This window comes from Canis lupus, chromosome 18, assembly GCF_003254725.2.
Source record: "Canis lupus dingo isolate Sandy chromosome 18, ASM325472v2, whole genome shotgun sequence".
In the NCBI taxonomy this organism is placed as follows: domain Eukaryota; kingdom Metazoa; phylum Chordata; class Mammalia; order Carnivora; family Canidae; genus Canis; species Canis lupus.
The window spans coordinates 39,020,893-39,044,900 of NC_064260.1; the positions used below are offsets into that span (position 1 = coordinate 39,020,893).

General features: G+C 37.7%; 2 protein-coding genes across 2 annotated transcripts; both read right to left on the minus strand.

The window, feature by feature from the left end:
* Positions 1-380: 380 nt before the first annotated feature.
* Positions 381-1,310, minus strand: LOC112663697 (putative olfactory receptor 5AK3). The gene has a single exon (XM_025452772.3). It carries the CDS (start codon positions 1,308-1,310, stop codon positions 381-383), a length of 930 nt encoding a protein of 309 aa, XP_025308557.1.
* Positions 1,311-12,731: 11,421 nt separating this feature from the next.
* LOC112663696 (putative olfactory receptor 5AK3) lies at positions 12,732-13,661 on the minus strand. The gene has a single exon (XM_025452771.1). The coding sequence runs from the start codon at positions 13,659-13,661 to the stop codon at positions 12,732-12,734; it is 930 nt and encodes a 309-aa protein (XP_025308556.1).
* Between the last annotated feature and the right edge of the window lie 10,347 nt (positions 13,662-24,008).

A 24,008-nucleotide genomic window follows, 5' to 3' on the forward strand; every position in this document is an offset into this window, starting at 1 on the left:
GCTTATCTATTGTTCATTTGACAAGTTTTCCCAATATATTTCAATTGCTGTTGATATAATTATGGAACAACTTTGTGTCTCATAAACATTTGTCACATTTGTTGTTGAAAAATAAGAGAGGGGCAGTCTGGGTGGCTCAGCGGTTTAGCGCCTGCCTTCAGCCCAGGGCCTGATCCTGGAGACCCAGAATCGAGTCCCACGTCGGGCTCCCTGCATGGAGCCTGCTTCTCCCTCTGCCCGTGTCTCTGCTTCTCTCTCTCTCTCTCTCTCTCTCTCTCTCCCTGTCTCTCATGAACAAATAAAAATAAAATCTTAAAAAAATAAGAGAGAACTGTTGGTTTGCTTGTTGAACTGTGTTGAGTTAGAAATCAAAATTCAAACTAGAAAGCCTTCTTTCGAATCCCTTTTAGGGCTTCCTTCACATCTTGGTTTCTCAGGCTGTAGATGAGGGGGTTTAACATGGGGATCATAATGCCATAAAACACAGAAGCCATTTTTTCTTGCTCTTGAGACTCCTTGGTCCCATGATGCAGGTACATGTAAGAGAGAGTCCCATAGAACACAGTGATGGCTGTCAGGTGGGAGGCGCATGTGGAGAAGGCTTTCTTCCTCCCTGCAGCAGAAGATATCTTCAGGATGGCAGCCAGAATATATATGTAGGAAAAGATGACAACCAGCACAGTGAACATCAAGTTAAACCCCACAAAGACAGTTAGTAGCATGATGTTGAAGTCAATGTTGGAGCACGAGAGGGCAAGGAGTGGGGGTTCATCACAGAAAAAGTGGTTAATTTTATTGGATTTGCAAAAGTTCAATGAAAAAGCAAAACTTGTGTTTACAGAGGCATTCAAGAAGCCTACGAAGTATGAGCCAATCAGGAGTTGAATGCAGACTGCCTGGGACATGACTGTCGGATAGCGGAGTGGGTTGCAGATGGCCACATACCTGTCCACTGCCATTGCAGCCAGGATGTAGCAGTCGGTTGTTGCAAAAGCTCCATAGACTAGTAATTGCACCATACATCCTATGAATGAGATGGATTGCTCTGTTTCTACAAGGTTTTGCAGCATCTTGGGAGTGATAGCAGAGGTGTAGCAGAGATCCACAAATGCCAGGTGTTGGAGAAAAAAGTACATTGGGGTGTGAAGGCGAGAATCAATCTTGATGAGTAGGATCATCCCAATATTCCCCATTAGGGTGGCCACATAGATCACTAGAAACGCTATGAAGAGGATATGCCAAGACTTGTGTTGACCAGCAAATCCCAGGAGGATGAATTCAGTTACTTTAGTGCCATTGTTTTGTTCCATGGCTAGCAAAGATTAAGCATCAGCTGAAAAGGAGCAAAGAAAGAAGAGAAAGCTAAAGCCATGTGTGATCCTTTAGTTTTGGAATTGGCAATGATATAATATTTGGTTTCACAGTGGAGTCAGAAGATACTTTCTATGCGATAATTGACTCTGTATTTAAAATCTATACCTTGACATCTGACGTAGATAACTTAGATCTATACTTTGGGGAAATTGCCATGGATCAGTTTCTTTGTTTTCAGGGTGCAAACTGACTTCTTAATTATATTAAGAATTTAAGCTTTTCTTAAACATATTTCTTAAATCATCAATTAGGGAACATATAAAATCATAAATTTAAAAATTAAGCTTTCTTGGGGCATCTGGGAGGCTCAGTTGGCTAAGCATCTGCCTTCAGCTCAGGTCATGATCCTGGAGTCATGGGATCGAGCCCCACATTGGTTCCCTGCTAAGCAGGGAGTCTGCTTCTCCCTCTCCCTCTGCCCCTCCTCCTCATGCTTCTTCTCTCTGAAATCAATAAAAAACTAAAAAAAAAATAAAAATAAAAATTAAGCTTTCGTTTATGCTGCATACATTTTAATTCACAAATCCCAATTTACATAAATACAAATTATTATGTGTGAAAATCTTGAGTTACTCATAAATTTCTACATGATCTTGCTCTAATTTATTTCTGTATTCTCATTTTACTCTTTCTGCCTCCTTAGTAATTCTGCTCTGGCCAGTCATGGACTCATGCCCAAGTAGAATCTTTTATGCAAATGTTTATCAAAGTATCTATAGTAAACGATCATTTTCTTTGCAAAATTGTTATACTTTGTGTACCAATATTTTTGCATATAGCAATAAAAAATTATCAGCATTGTCAAAATTCTGCAATAATTTTAAATAGTCTCATTTTCAATAGTATCACATCTTGGAGTGGAAACGAAGAGTCCAGTGAGCTGTACATACCAAGTTGTTTTCAGTTTTAACAATCAGATATGTCAGGCCATCTTTTTAGGAAATTAGTGGATGCATGGGGAGAACCTATGATTAAACAAACTGAGCTTTCTTCTCAGGAAAGAAACATCAGAAGCAGAGAAAAGTATTTTCCATCAGTAATCAAGACCTATTTGTATTTATCTCAGGAATGAAAGCATTTTTAACATTGGAAATTTTATTGACATAATTTGCCATATTACTATATTCTTTAAAAAGCATATGATCTTCTCAATAGATACAGAATAATTATTTGGTAAAATTCAGTAAATTCCCATGATCAAATAGAACACAGATAAAAAGAGGCGGGGACCGTCTTTACCTGGTAAAGGCTACCTACCACATTGCTGGACTAAATATTATATTTACTATTAAATCATGAGATGTAATGCTTATATTTTTCTGTAATCCAGGACACAATGCAGGAGACATGAAAGGTAAAATGATTATGAGGAAGAAACATAACTTATTATTTTTAGATAATGTAATCGTCTCTATAAAAAATCCTGGAAACTTGACAGATAAATTCTTAATGAGCCTAGTAAAGTTACTTAATAGTAGTTTAATATATAAAAATCACCACATTTCTTTTCACCAGAAAGAATTCAAAAGTATTATTTAAAAATTTATATTTACAATAACATCAAAATAAAGTACCTAGACATAAATCTAAGAAGGAATGCTCATGACGTTATTGAGATAATACAACTTTATTTAAAGGCTTACAGAAGATCCAAACACAGACCAGGATCATGGATAGTAACTCAATATTATAACATTACATCTCCCTCCCATACTAATCTACAAATTCACTGTAATTCCAATCAGATTTTGAAAGAATTTCACATACATCTTGTCAAAGTTATTCTAAAAAATATTTGGGAAAGAAAAAATCTAAAAAACCTTAAGCCAATTTTTAAGGGACAACAAGGTGATAAACTTATTCTATCAGATATCAGACCCTTTTAAAAGTGGTAATAATAAAGACATTACCGTATGGTATGGTATGAGGGTGGACAAATGGATCAATGAAATTGATAAAAAGGAATAATAAACAAGTCCACAGGTCTATGGAACCTTGATGTATGAAACCAAGACCATGTACTTGAGTGAAAAATGGTCCAGTAAACTAGTGCTATAAATGTTTATACGTATGAAAAATAATATTGTATTCCTCCTTTATATTTTACAAAAATAATTTCCAAATGGATTAAAGATGTGAATTGTGAGGCTTTGAGAATAATACAATGAAATATCCATGCTTTAGATATACAGAAAAGTATTTAAACAGAACATGAATGCACAAAAAATAAAACATTAGAATTCAAACATATTTAAATTAAAAATAGCAACAATATGAAAGAGAAAAGACCAAATATTGACTAGAAGTTTACTTAGGTAAATTTGTTTGCAATACACATAAATATTAAAGAATTAGTATCCAGTATATCTAAAGAATGTCTATAAATTATCCTAAGGGAAAAATTTAAAAATATATATAATCAAGATAGTTATAGAAGAGAAACCCTAAATAGTCAATAGAAATATGAAAATACACACAACTCGCTAGTAATTTGATAATTGTGTATTTTTAAAAAAGATTTTATTTTTTTATTCATGAGAGACATAGAGAGAGAGGCAGAGGCATAGGTAGAGGAAGAAGCAGATTCCACGCAGGGAGCCCAATGTGGGACTCGATCCTGGGGCCAGGATCACGCCCTGAGCCAAAGGCAGATGCTCAACTGCTGAGCCATCCAGGTGTCCTGATAATTGTGTATTAATGCTGCACTGAAATATAGTTTTGCATTCTTCAGTTTAAAGTGCCAAGTTTTGGTGAGGACATGGTCTTATATTTCTGGTGAGAGGGCAAATTAGCACAGTCATGTTAGAGGCAAATTTGATAGTATAAGTAAAATTAAATATATACCTTCCAGGATTTCCATCATAGGTACATATTCTAGAGAAATTCTTGACCACATGAACAAGGATATATAAATATATACATGTATACATACACATGTAAGTGTATACATATATACTCTTACACAAGCATTGTTGATCATAGAAAAAATATAAGCTATTAAATAAATCAGTGAAAATTCAGTAAACTGGTGCCACAACATCTATGTGGATAAATTTCTCAAATGGATTGCTGAGTAATAAAAAGAAGTTGCAGAAGTTAGGTGATGGCTTCATGAATGGTTGTTACATTACCTTAAATATATTTTCATGCAACTTAAATACTATACAGTAACAAAAATCCCTCACAAAGGAAAGAAAGAAAACCACATCCCCAGTACATCAGTAGAAAGCTCCTGTACCTGATGTCAGTAATGCCAGGCAGAGCTGAAGCTCTGTAGATGAGATGGTCGATTTCTTATAAGAATGTGACTTTAGTGGTGGGGAGTATAACAAACTAAACCTTGTGTCAATGTTTCTTGGGCAACCTGGTTCTTTCAAATACCTTGAGGAATAAACAGAGTGGCATAACTTTGTAGTGGTGGAAAAAGAAATAATTCTTTTTTTTTAAAGAAATAATCTTTTTGATATTTAGTGAGGGTTAAAGGTTGAAATGCAGTCCTTTCAAGGACCTTCCAACAGTGGGTAAAAGCACTGGTCAGGGAAAGCTAAAATTGGTCATGGGTACACTCAACTTAGAATCTTGATATTTACCATTTCAATTTAATCGTTTTAAATTTAAATAAAAGTATGAAATACTGTGGGACATTTTTCAAGAGCTATGGAAAACCAGTACAAGGGATACCCCTTACTTCACACAAGCCAAGTACCTGAGTATTATGAATGGGATTAACCTATTCTAAACCTTGGTGCTTCTGAAGCTTCTTTATATTCAGCACCATGTGGTAGAAAGGAAAGGAAATCGGCTGACCTGGGTTTGAATTCTGGTCACCCCACCTCACAGATACAAAAGATGTATATAACTCCTCTTGGCCTCAGTTCCATTGTCTATAAAATGGGATCACAGAATTAATTAGAAGGTCATGATTTTTATTGTAACACTGCTTATAAAAGCAAACATTTAGAAATAGAGTTAAATAAATCAGAACAGATTTATATTATTGGATCAATGCACTGTCCAAAAAGTAGGCGATAAATATGTGCTGGTCTTATGGAATATTGCTTCTGTCATGTTGTCAAATGAGCAAAGCAGGCTGCAGAATAATAACTGAAGTGTGGGTATTTGTCATTTCTAATAGCTGAGTACGTGGATGGAACTGGAGGGTATTATGCTGAGTGAAGTAAGTCAGTCGGAGAAGGACAAACATTATATGTTCTCATTCATTTGGGGAATATAAATAATAGTGAAAGGGAAAATAAGGGAAGGGAGAAGAAATGGGTGGGAAATATCAGAAAGGGAGACAGAACGTAAAGACTGCTAACTCTGGGAAACGAACTAGGGGTGGTAGAAGGGGAGGAGGGCGGGGGGTGGGAGTGAATGGGTGACGGGCACTGGGTGTTATTCTGTATGTTAGTAAATTGAACACCAATAAAAAAAAATTATAAATGTCATCTTAAAAAAAAATAACTGAAGTGTGGACCCATTTAAAAAAAAAAGATTTATTTATTTATTTGAGTGGGGGAGGTAAAGAAGGAGAGGGAGAGGTGGAGAATCTCCAACAGACTATTGCTGAGCAAGGAGCCCCACACAGAGCTTGATCCCACGAACCTGAGATAATGACTTGAGCTGATATCAAGAGTCAGCTGCTTAACCAACTGAGCCACCCAGGTGCCCTAAGTCTGGGCCCTTTTAAAAACAAAAATGTTTATTCACATTCATTCTCTTTTTCTCATTTTCTTTATCTATCCATGAAAAAACTCAAGAAGGATTCACACCAAATATTTAGTGGTAATCCTTCAGCATTGGAATGGAGAGAGTCTTTAGACATAAATTTCATCATCTTTTCTTTTTGAAATAGTTTCGTTTTAAAAAGGAAGAGGAAGAGACAGAAAAAAAAGACTACTTGTAATGATGTGAAAAAGTGAGGAATTTTAATGTACATTCCCAACACAAGGCTGAGCACTGAATAGCTACTCAGAATTGGTCATAATAGTACCTGCAAATAATATATGAAAAACATATAATTTTCACTCATTCATTGAATTTTTCTCTTTTAAAAACATTTTATTTATTTATTTATTTATTTGAGAGAGAAAGAGAGAGAGAGTGAGAAAGGAAGAGAGAGAGAGAATGAGCAGGGGGGAGGAAGAAGCAGACTCCCTGTTGAGCAGGGATCCAAAAGTGGGGCTCAAGCCTAGGACCCTGGATCATGACTTGAGTGGAAGGAAGATATTTAACCCATTGAGCCACCCCAGTTCCCCTTTCATTCATTTAATCTTTCAATCGTTAGTTCATTGCTTTGTTTTACTTACACCAGATTTGCCTCTAGTTTCTGTTTCTGCAGCCGATGCAGGCTGATTGCCACCATGGTCTCTCTGTGTGCTTTCTTCTAATTGGGGAGTTTATAGCTGGGGCCTAAGGGATCAATACTGGCCCCTCAGGAATCTGAGGTTCCAGGGGCTGAGTTGGAATTGGAATGAACAATTGTTAGTAGTTATTTTATGCTGAAGAACATTTAAGCTTTCTAGAAAGAATACATTTAATTCTTGTTACTGTCATTAAGGATATGTATGCATGTTGCCTTGTTATAAAACAACTCCTCAACATTTTTTTTCTTGTTATAAATCAGGTTGAACAATTGTTTTTTTTATTTGTTTATTTATTTGAGAGAGGAAGAGTGGAGAGGGCAGAAGGAGAGAATCTTCAAGCAGACTCCTCACTGAGCTTGGAGCCAGAGATGGAGGTGGGGCTCAATCTCATGACTCAAGAGATCATGACCTGAGTCGAAACCAAGAGTCGGATGCTTAACCAACTGAGCCACCTGGTTGAACACTTTAAATACGTATAAGAATCTGTGTTTTAGATTCAGAAAATTGACCTTGTCACCATAATCAGCAAATAACATGGTTATCTAAAAAAAAGGAATCGAAGTTAATCTAAAGTTAGGGGCATATGTCCCTAATGTGATGAATAAGGTTACTAGTATTTGAACATATTTTCTATTAGCACCTTGCTTTTTTTTTTTTTTTAGGTTATTTTGTTGCTGCTGTCATACTTTATTTATTTATTTATTTATTTATTTATTTATTTATTTATTTATTTTTTATTGAAGTTTGATTTGCCAACATATAGTATAACACTCAGTGCTCATCCTATCAAGTGCCCTTCTCAGTGCCTGTCACCCAGTTGTGCCATCCCCCCTCCTGCCTCCCCTTCTACTACCCTTTGTTTGTTTCCCAGAGTTAGGAGTCTCTCATGTTTTGTCACTCTCTCTAATTTTTCCCACTCATTTTCTCTCCTTTGATCACTGTTTATTTGAAGAAAAAAAATCTGCTCTTGATTTCTTCTTTCTTTTTCTTCTTTTTTCCCTAAAAATGTTTATATTTTAAAATTAAGCTCTGGATAAAGATACCCTTTCTTCCAATTGCACTTTATGCCATCAGAATTTTCAGATAATAGAATAAGCTATTTTGAGAAGATTTTTGGCTATAAAGTTGCTAGGGTTAAACTTTTAATCAATGAGAGTAGAAGGCTAGATTCAGTGAGTCCATAGCTTTTGATTAGCAAGCATACCTGTGAAGGAGAATTATGGTCAAAAGGCCAGTGAATCAATATTCAACATTACTTATCGCATGACCAGTGTCTCAGTTAGAAATGTGTTGTACTCCTGGTAGGAAAAAAATCCAAGTTACTTTGGCTCAATAAAACAGGGACTTATTTTTCCTGTATAACAATAGTTTGGAAGTTTTGACTTGCATTTTTTTTTACATAGGAAAAGTAATAATTTTAATCTGGAATTATTTAATTTCATTTGACATGATTGATCTCAAATTTTTAAGTATCCTTTTTTTTTTTTTTCAATTTTTATTTATTTATGATAGTCACAGAGAGAAAGAGAGAGAGGCAGAGACACAGGCAGAGGGAGAAGCAGGCTCCATGCACCGGGAGCCCGACGTGGGATTCGATCCCGGGTGTCCAGGATCGCGCCCTGGGCCAAAGGCAGGCGCCAAACCGCTGCGCCACCCAGGGATCCCGTATCCTGTTTTTGTTGATTTGAGTTCTAACAAAATAAAAATACAGTAGATAAAATAACTGTCATGTAATGTTTTGAAGGAAAATCTACAGAGGCATTTCCTTTACCATGAAAATTTGGATAAAATACATTCGTATTTGAAAATGGCACCTTAATTTAAAAGAATACACACAGAACCAATTATGTTAGAGATTTAGAATAGCAAAACTGAAATATTAAATAAAATCTATCTTATAAATTTGAAATTGAGTTCACCAACCAGCCAAAAGAAGCTTAATTGGGATTGACATTTCATTTTTTAATTGTCTTGTCATATTTTTCCCCCTAAATTAAACTGACAGATGAAGTAGTAGCTTCTCATTTTCTAAAGACTCAAGTAAAACTAGAGTTGTGGGTCAAACTATTCTCTTCAGTCATTCATTGACTTCCATTTTTGTGATTTGCTTTGTCTTTCCCATATGTTGGTTGTCTCATAGTCTAACCTGTCTACCGTAGTTCTAGATGTCACATTCCTTTTCAAAACAGAAAAAAGGATCCAAGAATGTAGGGTGACAACTGTGTGTGTGTGTGTGTGTGTGTGTGTGTGTGTATTTTTTCATTAGGAAAATGCAAGCTTTCCCCAAATCTTGCAGTCTTCTATTCACATTTCATTGGCTGGAAATGTGTATGGGTAGCAGAGATCTCAGTGTCTTGTACCCCACCTCCTCAGCTACTTGGTTTCATGCATCTCTGGTGGACAGTGCTGTCTATGCTAGTAGTGATGGTTTCCCCTGATATCTCTCAGCTTCTCTGCCTCAGAAATATCTCTGAAGCTGTGGAAGACCTTGGGTGACCTTCAAGTGATGGGACAGAAGGATTGAATAATTGTTTTGTCATTTAGAGACTGAGACTGAGTTCTAGTTCCCAGGGTCTAAGCCAACTAAATGATTCGCTCTTTCCTTGCTTCTGTCTTTCTATAGCTTACTCTTCTTGCTCTCTGCTGCTTGGGAGAACCCCCACCAAAAAGGTTAGCAAACTGCATAGCCTGAGGTAACAGTTCCCACTGGACTCATGTCACGTCAGACACCAGTCAAAAGTCCAGGGGTCCCTAGGGCCACACCCATTTGTGGTTGGTTACAGATGTTGGGGCCTTTCCCCAATCACCCTCAGGTTTGATAATTCACTAGAATGACTCACTGAATTCCAGTGATATGGACTGAATGTTTGTGCCCTTCCAAATCCTTCTGTTGAAATCCTAACTTTTAATGTGATGGTATAAAGAGGCAAAGGCTTAGTGAAGAGGCACATCTCCAGGGTGCAGCCCTGATCCCCTTTTTTACCATTGAGGACACAGTAGAGGTTAGCATCTGCCACCCAGAGGGCAGCTCTCGTCAGACCCTGACCTTGCTGGCACCCTGATTTCAGACTTCTAACTCCCAGAACTCTGAGAAATAAATTTGTATTGTTTAGAAGCCACTCAAGCTATGGTAATTTGTAATAGAGCCCAAACTGGCTAACACATCAGGAAAGAACTATAAATACGATTTTAATCTTAATATAATAGAAAGATACAAGCTGAACGTAACCAAAGGAATAAATGCATGGGGCAAAGTTTGTTGAGGATCCAAATAAAAAAACTCCATCGTCCTCAGAGATGTATTACTATCCTAAATGTCAACATGTAGCAACACACATGGAGTATTGCTGACCTGGGAGACTAACCTTTAGTATCCAGTTTCTTTGTGGCTTTATATATGACACTTTGCTCATGTGGTTGATCTTTCATTCTCAACTTGTCCTGGAGGTTGGAGTTAATACCTTTAGTCCCAAGTTCCTCTGGAAGTTGGAACTGATGAAGCATGTTTCAAAGCTTCCATCATAAATCATAATGTTAGATTGTCCAGTGGCCAAATTCTCCAGGCAAACAAAGACACTCCTATTAGGAAGGACATCCCAGGGGCTTCCAGATCACCCTGGTAGCTGAAGACAAAGACCAGACTGCTCTTTAGGTTAAGGTTAATTCTCCACATACACCTCCAGCATATGCTACCTTTACCCAAGTCTGTAACCCAGGAATGCAAACCAAGATACATACCATCTTAGCTACAAAGAAAGCCGAGAAGTGTAATATCTTTTTACCTGGATGCATCACCTTCCACACAAACTAGGAGTTCTTTTTTGAAGTAGTAAGAGGAGAACAGACGACTAGCTGCATTTTGCAGCAGCTAGTAAATACTCATAAGGGATGGTGAGTAGCTTTTTTGTCTTTCAACTTCTGTAGGTTTTCTCTTCTCTGTGTCATTCTTGTTCCAAACTTTTGTGTATGATGCTGTATTTTCTTCCATCTTGGTCTAGACTAATATTTCCATAAAGTTAGCCATCTTGCTAATTATTGACTTCAAATTTTGGTTGAAGAATTGAGCCTCTATCATAATGTTTTAGAGACAGTTGCTGGACTCAAAACACCCTTATGAAAAAAGTATAGCTGGTGATTTATGAAACAATGTGTGATTAATTATACATCAGACCATTACTACTCTATACTTGGTGGAGGAAGTTTCTCTTTTGGATAAGTGCTAACAATCACTAACCATTCTTTGGTCACAGCTAAGATCACTATTTCCTCCTTCATATAAATTTTAGGGATTTCACTGCTTGTGTCCATTTGTCATAGAACCTATTTCCTTTTGGGATTTCTTTCACTTTGGTATTGAATGCAGAGTACTGTGTGAGTCTCCATTTTGCACCCTATGTCCAATTTGGTCACTCAGATTTCTTAACATGTATTAAGTTTTTCTTTGTTTTATCATCTTTCCTCTCCAGCTTTACTGAAATATAATTGGCAAATTTGTATATATTTGAAATACACATCTTGATAGTTTGACATAAGTATCCATTGTGAAATGATCACCAAAATCAAACTTGTTGACATAGCTATCACTTTACATGATTATAATTTTTCTTTTTCTGCCCTCTTGGCAAATTTCAAATATAAAATACAATATTTTAATAATAGTATGTTGTACATTAGTCTCTGATTTTACAGGGCCTCAGGATACCCTTTGTCTACTTTGCCAATGTACTTTCTAACAATTGTCCCTGATCCTGGTCTTTGAAGGTTACTTGGACCTTCCCTTTATAGGAAGTGTCCTCCTTTACAAAAGTGGAGTCTTTGCTGGGAAGATTTTGGCCATCCCACATTAACTCCAGGTAAATTTTTTATCTTCCTTCAGAATTTTTTAGAATTTATTTATTTATTTACGAGAGACACAGAGAGAGGCAGAGACATAGGCAGAGGGAGAAGAAGGCTTGAGCAGGGAGCCTGATGCGGGACTTGATATGGAGACCCTGGGAACATGCCCTGAGCTGAAGTCAGACACTCAACCGCTGAACCACCCAGGTGTCCCTCTTCTTTCAGAATTAATGCAGGATACCATATTTGAAAAATATATCTTCTATGGCTTCTCTAGATTCATGTGGGGGTTTCCACTACTTATCCTCAATCTACCTACTAAAGCTCTTCTGTCAACAATTTATCTTTCTGATTCAAAGGGCTCTTGGCCTGCCTCCCTTCAACTTCTTGTTAAATTCCTACATTTTAAGGTATTTGTCTAGACTACAATGACTTATGCCTTTCATAAGAGAATTGTTTAGGTCTTTGGATCCATCTACATTCTAGTTTTTCTATCTTTATTGGGGACAGATACAGAAAATGTTTCTGGAAGTGTCCTTACCTTATGCAAGAAAGAGATGGATTCAGAGTAAAGAGAGTAATGAGAACATAAGTAATTACATAAGAAGTAAGTGTTTTTAAGTGCTAGAGAATGTACTAATATAGGACTATTAAGTAGGACATATAGCCAAAGTCATTAGGGATCTTTCAATGCAGTACATTTATTTTACATTCAGGCTTATGCAATAATTGGAACAGAACATATGAAGAGTTTCTTTGTAGACAATTTAGGGAAATAGTTTAAGTGAATGGAAAATAATGAACTTCAATTTTAACATTGATTATGTACAAAATTGAGGTTTTCTATTCTTTAAGAACATATCTGAAATATATTTGAAGCAACTAATACTTTGTGAAGTCTGTACCATTATTTTTAATATTTAAATAATCTCAATAAAGTAAGACAGTATGAGACATATTTCTCAAACTATATTCAGGGGAAAATTAGTCCCATGAGATGTTACTATATTTCTTGCATTTTAAGAACTCATCTATTGAAAGAGGTAGCATTGGCTTAAGATGGTAACATGTTGCCAATTTCAGAAACATTACACAGTGGTCAAACATCCCTACTTGATGCTTCAATGTGCTGAATTTTAAAAACTTGGGTCCAACCTAGAAGAACTTCTTCCTCATCACTTTTAGAGCCTCTTTTACCTCCTTATTTCTCAAACTATAGATCAAGGGGTTCAAAAAAGGAATCACAATGCCGTAAAATACAGAAGTCACTTTCATATTCTCCTGAGAATTATTAGCCTGAGGCTGTAAGTACATGTATGATAGGGTTGTATAGAAAATGATGATGGCTGTCAGGTGGGAAGAGCACGTGGAGAAGGCTTTTTTCCTCTCGGTAGCAGAAGATATCTTCAGGATGGCAGCCATGATATATATATAGGAAGAGATGACAACTAACACAGTGAACATCAAGTTAAATCCCACAAAGACAACAAGGAGCATGATGTTGATGTCAATGCTGGAGCATGAAAGGGCCAGAATTGGGGGAACATCACAGAAAAAGTGATTGATGGTGTTAGATTTGCAAAAGTACAGTGAAAATGTAAAACCTGTGTGCACAGAAGCATTTATTGAACCCATGATGTATGAACCAGCTACCAGTTGGATGCAGACTCTTTGGGACATGATCATGGGATAGTGAAGTGGGTTACAGATGGCTACATAACGGTCCACTGCCATAGCAGCCAGGAGGTAGCAGTCACTGGTTGCAAATGTTGCATAAACCAATAATTGCATTGCACAGCCCTCAAATGATATAGACTTATTTTCTAATATGAAGTTTTGCAGCATCTTGGGAGTGATAGCAGAGGTATAACAAATATCAACAAAGGCCAAATGTTGCAGGAAAAAGTACATAGGTGTTTGAAGTCTGGAATCTGTCTTGATGAGTAGGATAATTCCAATGTTACCCATCATGGAAGTCGCATAGATCACCAGAAATACAATGAAGAGGAAGTATCGATACTTGTGTTGGGCACCAAATCCCAGAAGAAAAAATTCAGTCACTTCAGTGCTATTTTCTCTTGTCATGGCTACTGAAGTTTAGTAGGAACCAAGAAGAGGGTCAAGAAAAGAAAGAAAATATTTGTGACTTCTTGAAAGAAAAGGGTTCTTATATTTCGGCCACCTGTGTTTGAATTCAATTCCTATGGCAAACACAACAGGATTTATTGCTTTCTGTATTTCTTCTACTTTGATAAGTAATCACTACATAAAAAGTGATATGTGAGTTTGTGTTCACTTTCAAAATGAAGGCAATCTCATAGAAGATCGACTTCTAATATTGTGATTCTCAGAAATATAGATTAACATGTTTCCACTATATTAAACACGTATCCATATTTGCTGACAGGAATATTCAAATATGATTTTGCATTTTTTCAACACCCGTAGGTTTTCTCAGCCATTTATCCATCTAATCCTGGTCAAGCTTCTGAAATTGTAACATTAATTAGAGAAATTTTCTGAGATCTATACATGGTCTACATATGTTTGAAGACTTGAGTGTCTTTCAGCAACTATCATTAGCATGCAACTCCCATGTTTACATGCTAGATAGTCCTCTCATTTTATATATATATATATATATATATATATATATATATATATATATATATACACATGCATACATAGAAGGAAGAGCAACAACAGGAATTATGTTGTTTTGGTGCTAAAAATGTTTCTCTTGGATCTAATCATCATGAAGCAACTTGAAAAACATCTAGATGATGGGAAATTCTACAACTGGCTTAGATCCTTCAAAAATGTCAATTTCATAAAAGACAAAAAACAAAACAGAGGATTGCTCTAGATTTATTTTTTTAAAGAAATGGATTTTTTAAAAAAGATTTTATTTATTTATTCATAGAGACACAGAAAGAGAATGAGAGTCAGAGACACAGGCAGAGGGAGAAGCAGGCTCCATGCAGAGAGCCCGACGTGGGACTTGATTCAAGGTCTTTAGGATCACGCCCTGGGCTGCAGGCGGCGCTAAACAGCTGTGCTACTGGGGCTGCCCTTGTTCCAGATTTAATAAGAGTAGAAAGACATTGCAACTAAATTCAATACGTAGTAATCCTTCATTGGCTCCTGAATCTGAAAATATAACATCTACTAAAGAGATTGTTAGGACAAGTGAGGGAATTAGAATAGTGGGTGTATATAATTTCATTGATGTAAAATTTCTTTGGTAGGAACAGGTGGTTATAACAGATTTTATTTGTTTGCAGGAGGTACATGCTGGATATCTCTCATCTATGCATTTGTATGTGTAGAGATAAAGCAAATGGGAAAGAAAAGGAATTGGTTAATGTAGGTGTAGTGTATCCCAGCGCTCATTGTACCATTATTTTAACTTTTATGAAAGTTTTACATCTAAATGTAAGAAGTCAATGAAAAGCTTGGATTAAATAAAAGACTGTCATGCAAAAACAAATGGAGAGAGTTTACCATCAATAGTTGTGCACTAAATATGCCTCTGAAGACTGTTGTTCTGAAGAGAGTAATATGTTCCTCAAAAAAGTCACAAGAAACAAGAAGAAATGGGGAGCTTAGCAGTTGGTAAACAGGTGAGAAATTTGGAATTAATAGAGGCAGTATAAAGCATTAACAATCTTTTTTATTAGGAAGTGGACAAGAAACTGAAAATATCAGCTAACACTGATAGATTAAATTAGAGGGTTCATTGGATTTAAGGTGCTCTAAAATTCTTGTACTTTCAACTTTTACATAGATGTATATATTTTCAAAAATTACAAAAGATAAAAATGAAGTTTTCTTTTAAAGTTTAGGAGAAGAGAAGAAATTTATTTATTTATTTATTTATTTATTTATTTATTTTGAGAAGAAATTTAAAAATCAATCTAACTAAACATAATAAAGGAGATAAAAAGAATAATAGAAAAAAATCAAGACAAACAGAAATCACCTGAGAAGGCATAAATAAGTCTAAATGAATTAGTGAGGATAATAAATATAAATGGAATAAACTCATTGTTAAAATGCAATGATTGTTAAATTGGATTTTGAAAATGTAGATCAGGTTATATGATATAGGCCAAGTATTAAAAAGAACCCAAACAAGTAATAATTAAACATTAATGGTATAAAAAATAATCGAATATTTTGAGGAGCCTTCATACTGTTTTCTGGAATGGCTTGCATTTTCACCAGCAGTGTAAGAGGGTTCCTCTTTTCCTGCATCCTCACCAATATGGGTAACTGGGTGATGAATATTAAGGAGGGCACATGAAGTAATGAGCGCTGGGTGTTATATGCAACTGATGAATCACTGAACTCTACCTCTGAAACTAATAATACACTATATGTTAATTAATTGAATTTAAATAAAATAAAATTTAAATAAAAATAAAATAAAACATCCACCAGTGAAAATTAATTCACTAGGCCTACATTTCTCTGCTGAAATTTAAAAATCATAATGTTGAAAAAAAAAAGAGATTCTTTTTTTAAAAAATTATTTATTTTAGAGAGAGAGGGAGAGAGACAGAAAAAGCACAAGTGGGGAGAGAGAGAAAACATCTCAAGCAGAATCCCTGTTGAGTGCAGAGCCTGACACAGGGCTGGATCTCATGACCCGTGAGATCATGATCTGAGCCGAAGTCAGAAGTTGGATGCTTAACCATCTGAGCCATCCAAGCGTCCCATAAGAGCTTCTTGACTAATTAAAACAAGATGTAGTACTGGGGCTTCCTTGGTATTGCTGATATTTTATATCTGTAGCTATCTGATGGTCACGTGTTCAATAAATATTCTATATGCTTTTTGTAATTACTAAATATTTTTGTATGTAGTCTATGCTCCCTAAATTGGCTTTTTAATAATAAATTTATTTTTTATTGATGTTCAATTTGCCAACATACAGAATAACACCCAGTGCTCATCCATCAAGTGCACCCCTCAGTGCCCGCCACCCAGTCACCCCCACCCTCCGCCCTCCTCCCCTTCCACCACCCCTAGTTCGTTTCCCAGAGTTAGGAGTCTTCCATGTTCTGTCTCCCTTTCTGATATTTCCTACCCATTTCTTCTCCTTTCCCCTCTATTCCCCCTAAATTGCCTTTTAAGTACAGGTTACAGACACACTAACTCTCAACAAGTCAAAATGCTGCCAGTTTTTTTTTTTTTAATCAAAGCCATATCCCCTTTACAAGACATTAGAGCAACAAGGGTATTGCCATTTTGAGGGTTAAAGGGGCCAATTCAGTCCAATGGAAAAACTGAGCATCTCAGTTGTTGAAAACAATGAGATTTTTCATCTAAAGTGGTGAATAAATTGCATCTACTCCTCAAGTTTAGCTTTCGCGTTGGTTCTCTGTGACAAAAGTTAGAGTTAATAGTGTCCAAAAGGAGATACAAGCCACGTGCCATTTGAATTTAGTTTAGCAATTAATCTCATTTTATCAGAAGATATAGAAACCTTCCTTAAAATAAGTGGCTTTACAATTGGTTTAGAAATATGTGTGGGATTGTTTAAAATGGGGATCTGTATGGCCAGGGAAGGCAGCTCCAGGCAGAGGAAGTATTTGAACAGACGCATGATGATGTTGCCCTACAAGCTAAGGGAAAGAGGCAATGAGGAGTCACAATATATACAATTAAGGAGTGTTGCTGTAATTTGGAGTAATTTCTGTAATAAGTTTCCATGGATTTTTCCTATACCTCTTTCAGAGATATTCTCTCCCTTCCAGTTTTATTGACATATAATTGAACATAGCTTTGTATAAGATGTGAACATGATAATTTGATGCACATGTATAGTGCAAAATGTTTATTACAATAAGGTTAGTTAACATATCCTTCACCTCAAATAATTACCATGTTGTTGTTAAAGTGAGAATATTTAAAATCTACTCTTTTTTATTAATAAATTTATTTTTTATTGGTATTCAATTTGCCAACAAACAGAATAACACCCAGTGCTCATCCGTCAAGTGCACCCCTCAGTGCCCGCCACTCAGTCACCCCCACCCCCACCCTCCTCCCCTTCCACCACCCCTAGTTTGTTTCTCAGAGTTAGGAGTCTTCTATGTTCTGTCTCCCTTTCTGATATTTCCTACCCATTTCTTCTCCCTTCCCCTCTATTCCCTTTCACTATTATTTATATTCCCCAAATGAATGAGACCGTATAATGTTTGTCCTTCTCCTATTGACTTATTTCACTCAGCATAATACCCTCCAGTTCCATCCATGTCAAAGCAAATGGTGGGTATTTGTCATTTCTAATGGTTGAGTAATATTCCATTGTATACTCGGTGTCCATCGAAAGATGAATGGATAAAATCTACTCTTACAGCAACTTTCACAATACAGTATTGTTGACTATAGTTATCATACTTTGCATCAGATCCCTGGAACTTATTCCTTTTATAATTGAAAATTTGGGGACCCCTGGGAGGCTCAGCGGTTGAATGTCTGCCTTTGGCTCAGGGAGTGATCCCAGAGTCCCGGGATTGAGTCCTACATTGGGCTTCCTGCATGGATCCTGCTTCTCCCTCTGCCTATGTCTCTGCCTCTCTCTCTCTCTCTCTGAGAGAGAGAATAAATAATGAATGAATAAATAAAATCTTTATGAAGATTGAATAAATGAAATCTTAAAAAAAAGAGAAAATTTGTTCCCTTGGACCAATAGCTCCCCATTTTCCCCCATCCTCTGGCCCTTGAACTTCTGTTCTACTCAGGGATATTCTTAAATAAAGTAAACTTTGCATGTAGATCCTATTTATCACATTCTGAAAGTGTTAGCCAGTAACCAAAATGAACTATTTTAGTTACAAAACTTTTACTGTGCATTGACAGTATTCAAGGGTTTTAGGAGCTGAATGTTGAAAATGCTTCCAACTCACCCCATCAGTAGATCCTGCTACTCTGTTTTGACTTTTGAACTTCTGGAGTCTTCAAAGAACCAGAGATAAAATTCCTGTTATATTTCTTTGACTTCTAGACTTGGATTTTCCTTCTAGATACTACAGTGAATGTCTGCTTAGGAAAATACTTGCTTCAAGGTGATATTTTTGCTTTTGTTACAAATGGCTGGGGGAGAGGAAGTGGTATTTTTGAGAGCTGTGGGATTAAGATCTATTCCCATGAGAATCTCAGACACTGGGGGCTGAGTAGAGTGCACAGTATTGAACTTCTCAGTTGAGATCATTAAAACCTTTTTTTTTTTTTTTTTAAGTTTCTGTCCTCTAGAGAATTTGTATCTTGTTTACTTCTATGGGTTTGGGGGAATCATCTGTTCCAACCTGGGGCTGATCTTGGATTCTGGAAACCTGCTTTTGCATCCTGGATCTTTCTCTTACTCTAAACCCCTTACTCATGAGAATCTCAGACACTGGGGGCTGAGTAGAGTGCACAGTATTGAACTTCTCAGTTGAGATCATTAAAACCTTTTTTTTAAAGTTTCTGTCCTCTAGAGAATTTGTATCTTGTTTACTTCTATGAGTTTGGGGGAATCATCTGTTCCAACCTGGGGCTGATCTTGGATTCTGGAAACCTGCTTTTGCATCCTGGATCTTTCTCTTACTCTAAACCCCCTTACTCATTGTTGGAGTTTTTCTGTCTGTGAAATAGGGTTAATGACACCAGATGTGGCTGCCTCAGTGGTGTTGGGAGAGCAAGTAAAGGATGCCCATGCATGTATCTTTTGACCAGTAAAGGGCTTTGCCATGGAGGGGATTATCAGGATTATCATTGTTAGAAGGCTTTTCTCAATTGTAGTGTCCCTTACTCACACTGCTGTGCCTGACATCATTGTCATTTACCTTGATGACTTTGTGGGGCCTTACACAGAGAGGCAAGATCCTCAACCGAAGTAAAGACATTCACATGCCCTTCTAATTTGATTATTTCCATGCTTCTTTTTATTAGTCCCATAGCATCATTAGAGGAAAGTTCACAGGCGTTACCCGATAGTTCAGACCATCATATCAGAAAGCTCTTTAACACTCTTCCTTGAGTACAGGTGCCCAATAAGAGATTCTGCCGAATGGAATCCTTCTCCCCTAGACACAGATGTCCTGGCAGGGATTGCAACTGAATAAAAATGTTACAAATTCCCATTTTATTGCCTCATTTTCTCTTATTTGATGTTCTTCCAGTGGTTATCATGTGGTAGTAAGAGGCTGTATCTCTTGGTCTTCTTCCTAGGAGATGGGTGAGGTGACAGGCTGGATGGTATAGGGGTTTAAAGCATGAACTCTCAGAGTCAGTCAGCCTGTGTTTAAATCTTGGCTTTATCCCTTACTAACTAGGTGAACATGAACAGGTTACAAGCTCTTGGAGACTTTGGGTTTTAGGTTTCATGGGTTTAAGGATGATATCATGCATTCACTTATTTAATCCATGTTTATTGAAGTGTTCAATAAATTTGAATCTATTGCCTCATTACCTACCAAGTAGCAGACATTGTTCTAGTTGTACTTGATTGATCAAATGCTGACTATACTTGAAGGATAACCCATGGAATAAATAAATGAATGTGTGTGAATGAAAGAGGCATAATCTCTGATGGGGAAATCTACCCCTTCTACTTTATGCTGATGACTACTGAGAGCACTGAACCAACACTGATAATAGTAATAATGGGTATTTAGTGTTTGCCATTTGGAGACATTGGGCTCAAAGATTTTACATGCATTGTCTTGTTGAATCTGTGCATGACCCTACAGTGTAGGCATTGTTCTTATCTTCATTTCACAGATGAAGGAATTACAGCTCAGAGATGTGAAGTGAGTCAGCCATGACCACAAGGGTAGTATGATATGAATATGGAATTCAAATAAGTCACTTTGAATCTAGAATTTAAGATCTCAATCACCAGGTCTGAGCCAGACCAAAATTGTAAAAGAACCCAAATGGTGAAATCTTGTCTTCTTGAAAAACAAAGTCAGTGATTTTAAGTGAACTGTTCTACGTCAACACAATAGATATTATTACACCTGCCATATGGGAGGCTCTGCTTTAGACACTGGGGTCACAATGAAAGTAGGAACATATGGATATGACTCTTTTTTAAAAAATATTTTATTTATTTATTCATGAGAGACACAGAGAGAGGCAGAGACACAGGCAAAGGGAGAAGCAGGCTCCACACAAAAAGCCCAATGTGGGACTTGGTCCCAGGACTCTGGGATCACGTCCTGAGCTGAAGGCAAACGCTCAACCGCTGAGCCAACCAGGCATCCCTGGATATGGCTCTTATGGAAGTTGCATCTTAGTGGTATGGAGAACACACAGCAGAGAAAACACAGAGAGACCCATTAATAAGCAAGACAATTTCCAGCAAAGATAAATGCTTTAAGGAAAATAAAATGCTATGGGGTAATAGCGCCTGATAGGAGGTCTCACCTCAGTCAGGAGAAACCTCCTTACAGAGATGACAGTGGGAAAAGCAAAGCCACTCATGGGAAAGGATGATGCATGCTCCTTAAAGTGGGAACTGGAATGAGCTTGGCCTGTTGGTGTGTTCCAAGGCAAGGAAGCAGGCTGGTGGGACTGAAGGGGGCAGGTTACACATGGGGTCATAGACCTGAGCAAATGCTTTATCACATAGAGCCTTCAGGAGTTTGAATGTTTTTCTAGTGTGACAAGGAGTCATTGTAGGGTCTCACTGTGGGAGAAGTGACATTAGACATATTATTGCATTGGACAGATTATTCTTGCTGTGGATTAGACTTGGATGGTAAGAGCAAGATAACAGTGGCTTAAACTAGGGTAGTATAGGGATATGGAGAAAATGGTAGTTATACTGTTTTGGGAAGGTAGAGTTATAGGAAATGGCTTTTGTGTTGAATGTAGGGAGTGAAAGAGAGAGAGAAATCAAATTGGACTACTAGATCCTTGTTCTAATCAGTTGTGTGAATAGTGGTGCCATTTAACTGGGATGGAGAAGATAGAAGGAGTTGGTTAAAATAAAGTGCAGAGAAAGCAGATAAGCCATTGGCCCCAAATCCCACAAAAACAACTCAGTATAACTGACACATAAAATGGATTTCAAAAGGCTTTGTAAGGGACTTGGTCAAAACTGAAAATGGTGAAAAGCTCAGAGGTATCCACAGGGGTCCAAGGAGATAAAGACTAGATTCCTTTGGTCCCTTTATAAAACTTCTCAGTAGCTGAGTCACAGTAAATAATCCCCTGGAACACTCCTTAGCAGCAGGGGCAGGGGGTCATCCAGCAGTTTGTTGCAAAAACAAACAGAAACTAAACAACCAGAGCTCCCTTACTGGCTGACCCCTGAGCTGCTTATCTTCCGAGGGGAGGCCAGCTGGAGTCCATCAGGTTGAGGTTAGCTGAGTCCTTCCCAACCTCCTGCACACATGAGCAGATACCCCACAATGAGTCCAATAGCTTTGAGAGAGAAGGGGTAGCTGGTCTCTTCCTTTTTGCAGTCTAGACTCTTATTTAGGCAGGATAAGTAAGAAACATTGGTCCTTTTCACTTGAAACACCTACCTGTTTCTTACGGCTCCATCCTGCTGTATGTACACACATTGTGAGGCTTCCCTGGATGGACACCTGGCTCTGATGCATTTTGGTCACCTTCTTTGCGTCAACTGGTACTAGGCTTTGGCCCTCAATTACAAAAATACCTTTTGATAGAGGCATTTCCTAGGCTAATATTATCATCACGATCATTTATGATGTTCTATGAACAGGGAAAGGTGAGATTTGTAGTAATCCCAGCTTTACTGGACTGAGAAATTTTCAAAATGATTGATGCCTTATGATTTCTATATGGCTAAGGGATTTTGTTACAAAAGGTGGAAGAGTTAAATTATTCAATCTTTCTACAGATATTCACCAAGTACCTGATTTGATTCTGACATCGTTTTAGGCACTGAGGGTCTCATACTGAACAAGGGATAGTTTGGATGCTGGGTAAGTTCTTAGCTATCAGGAAGTTTACATACTGGTAAGGGAGAGATATAAAACATTACTGACAATTATTAATAAAAAATTTGAGGGCATGTGAGTACCTACAGGTACAAGATAATCCCTCTGTCTATGAGAACTACTAGAATATCAGAGCCAGATGAACACTTAGCTACTGTCTTGTCTCCATCCCTAGTTTAAATTAGCACACTAGAAATTCAAGGCACAGGGGTCAAAGCCCAGTAGGCATTGTTGCCAGGGCAGTGGGAATGCCTTCCCGGTGCCAGTGCCTAAGAAGTACTTGGCTATGGAGATAGACCTCTTGGATTCAAGTCTTGTTGCCATTACCTACCAACTGTGTGACCTTGGGCAAGTTACTTAACTTCTCTGTGCCCATTTCCTCTCCTATAAAATGAGGATAATGCTATCAATATTTTGGTAAGGATATGTGTGACTGACACAGTATGTGCTAGGCACAGGTTAGTGGGTATTATAATAATTATGATTGCCTGAGCTTCCCAATAATCTGCGGCAAAGTGCATGTGGGGGAGGACGATGGGGGTCCTTTCCTTTCAGCTCAGCTATAGGCATGGCAGGTGCTGGGGCTGGTGGGGATGTCATTCTCCAGCAGGAACTTGTCCAGGTCCATGTATCAACTCTGGGTGGAAAAATGAGCCCTGAAATGGGAAGATCATGTTCTAGATGCGAGGCAGGAGTGAGGCCAATTCTGCTGCCCAGCCTCGTTTGCCTCTAGCTTTGCCAACCCTGTTTTCCCTCTTGAGGTTCCCCCTCCCCCATGGGAGTTTCTGGGGCTTGGCAGCCCCTTCCCACACTGCTCGCTCCTGAAACACCCCTGCCCTCTCCTTGTTGATACCCCGTCGCTCCTTCCCCTCCCCCCTCCACCAGAGACCTTTCCTCCCACATATCCCTAACCCCAGCCAGTTATCCCACAGTTCTTGTCATCTTTCCCCCTCTTCTCCTCGCTCTCCCTCCATGTTACCTTCCTTGACACCTTCCTCTACAACCTGGCAACAGGCAGCTCCTGAATAGGTGCCCAGCAACCCCTCAGACCCCACTAGCTCCTGCTACTTTTGACAGCCCTGGACTGTCTTAGTTTTATCCTTCTTTTTAATTTACCTCAATATTGTCTTCTTTATAAAATTGTCAACTCGTTTCGTAACGGGTTTGCCGCCAGAACACAGGTGTCATGAAAACCACTGCTAAACCTAAACCAAAATGGGAAAGGAAAAGATTCACATCAACATTGTCATTATTGGACATGTAGATTTGGGCACGCCTACCACTACTGGCCATCTCATCTACAAATGTGGTGGGATCGACAAAAGAACTATCGACAAATTTGAGAAGGAAGCTGCTGAGATGGGAAAAGGCTCCTTCAAGTATGCCTGGGTCTTGGATAAACTGAAAGCTGAATGAGAACGTGGTATCACCATTGATATCTCCCTGTGGAAATTCGAGACCAGCA

Bases quoted from the DNA above. Each gene is read 5' to 3' on its own strand.
- LOC112663697 (XM_025452772.3), bottom strand. From the start codon at position 1,310: ATGGAACAAAACAATGGCACTAAAGTAACTGAATTCATCCTCCTGGGA.
- LOC112663696 (XM_025452771.1), bottom strand. From the start codon at position 13,661: ATGACAAGAGAAAATAGCACTGAAGTGACTGAATTTTTTCTTCTGGGA.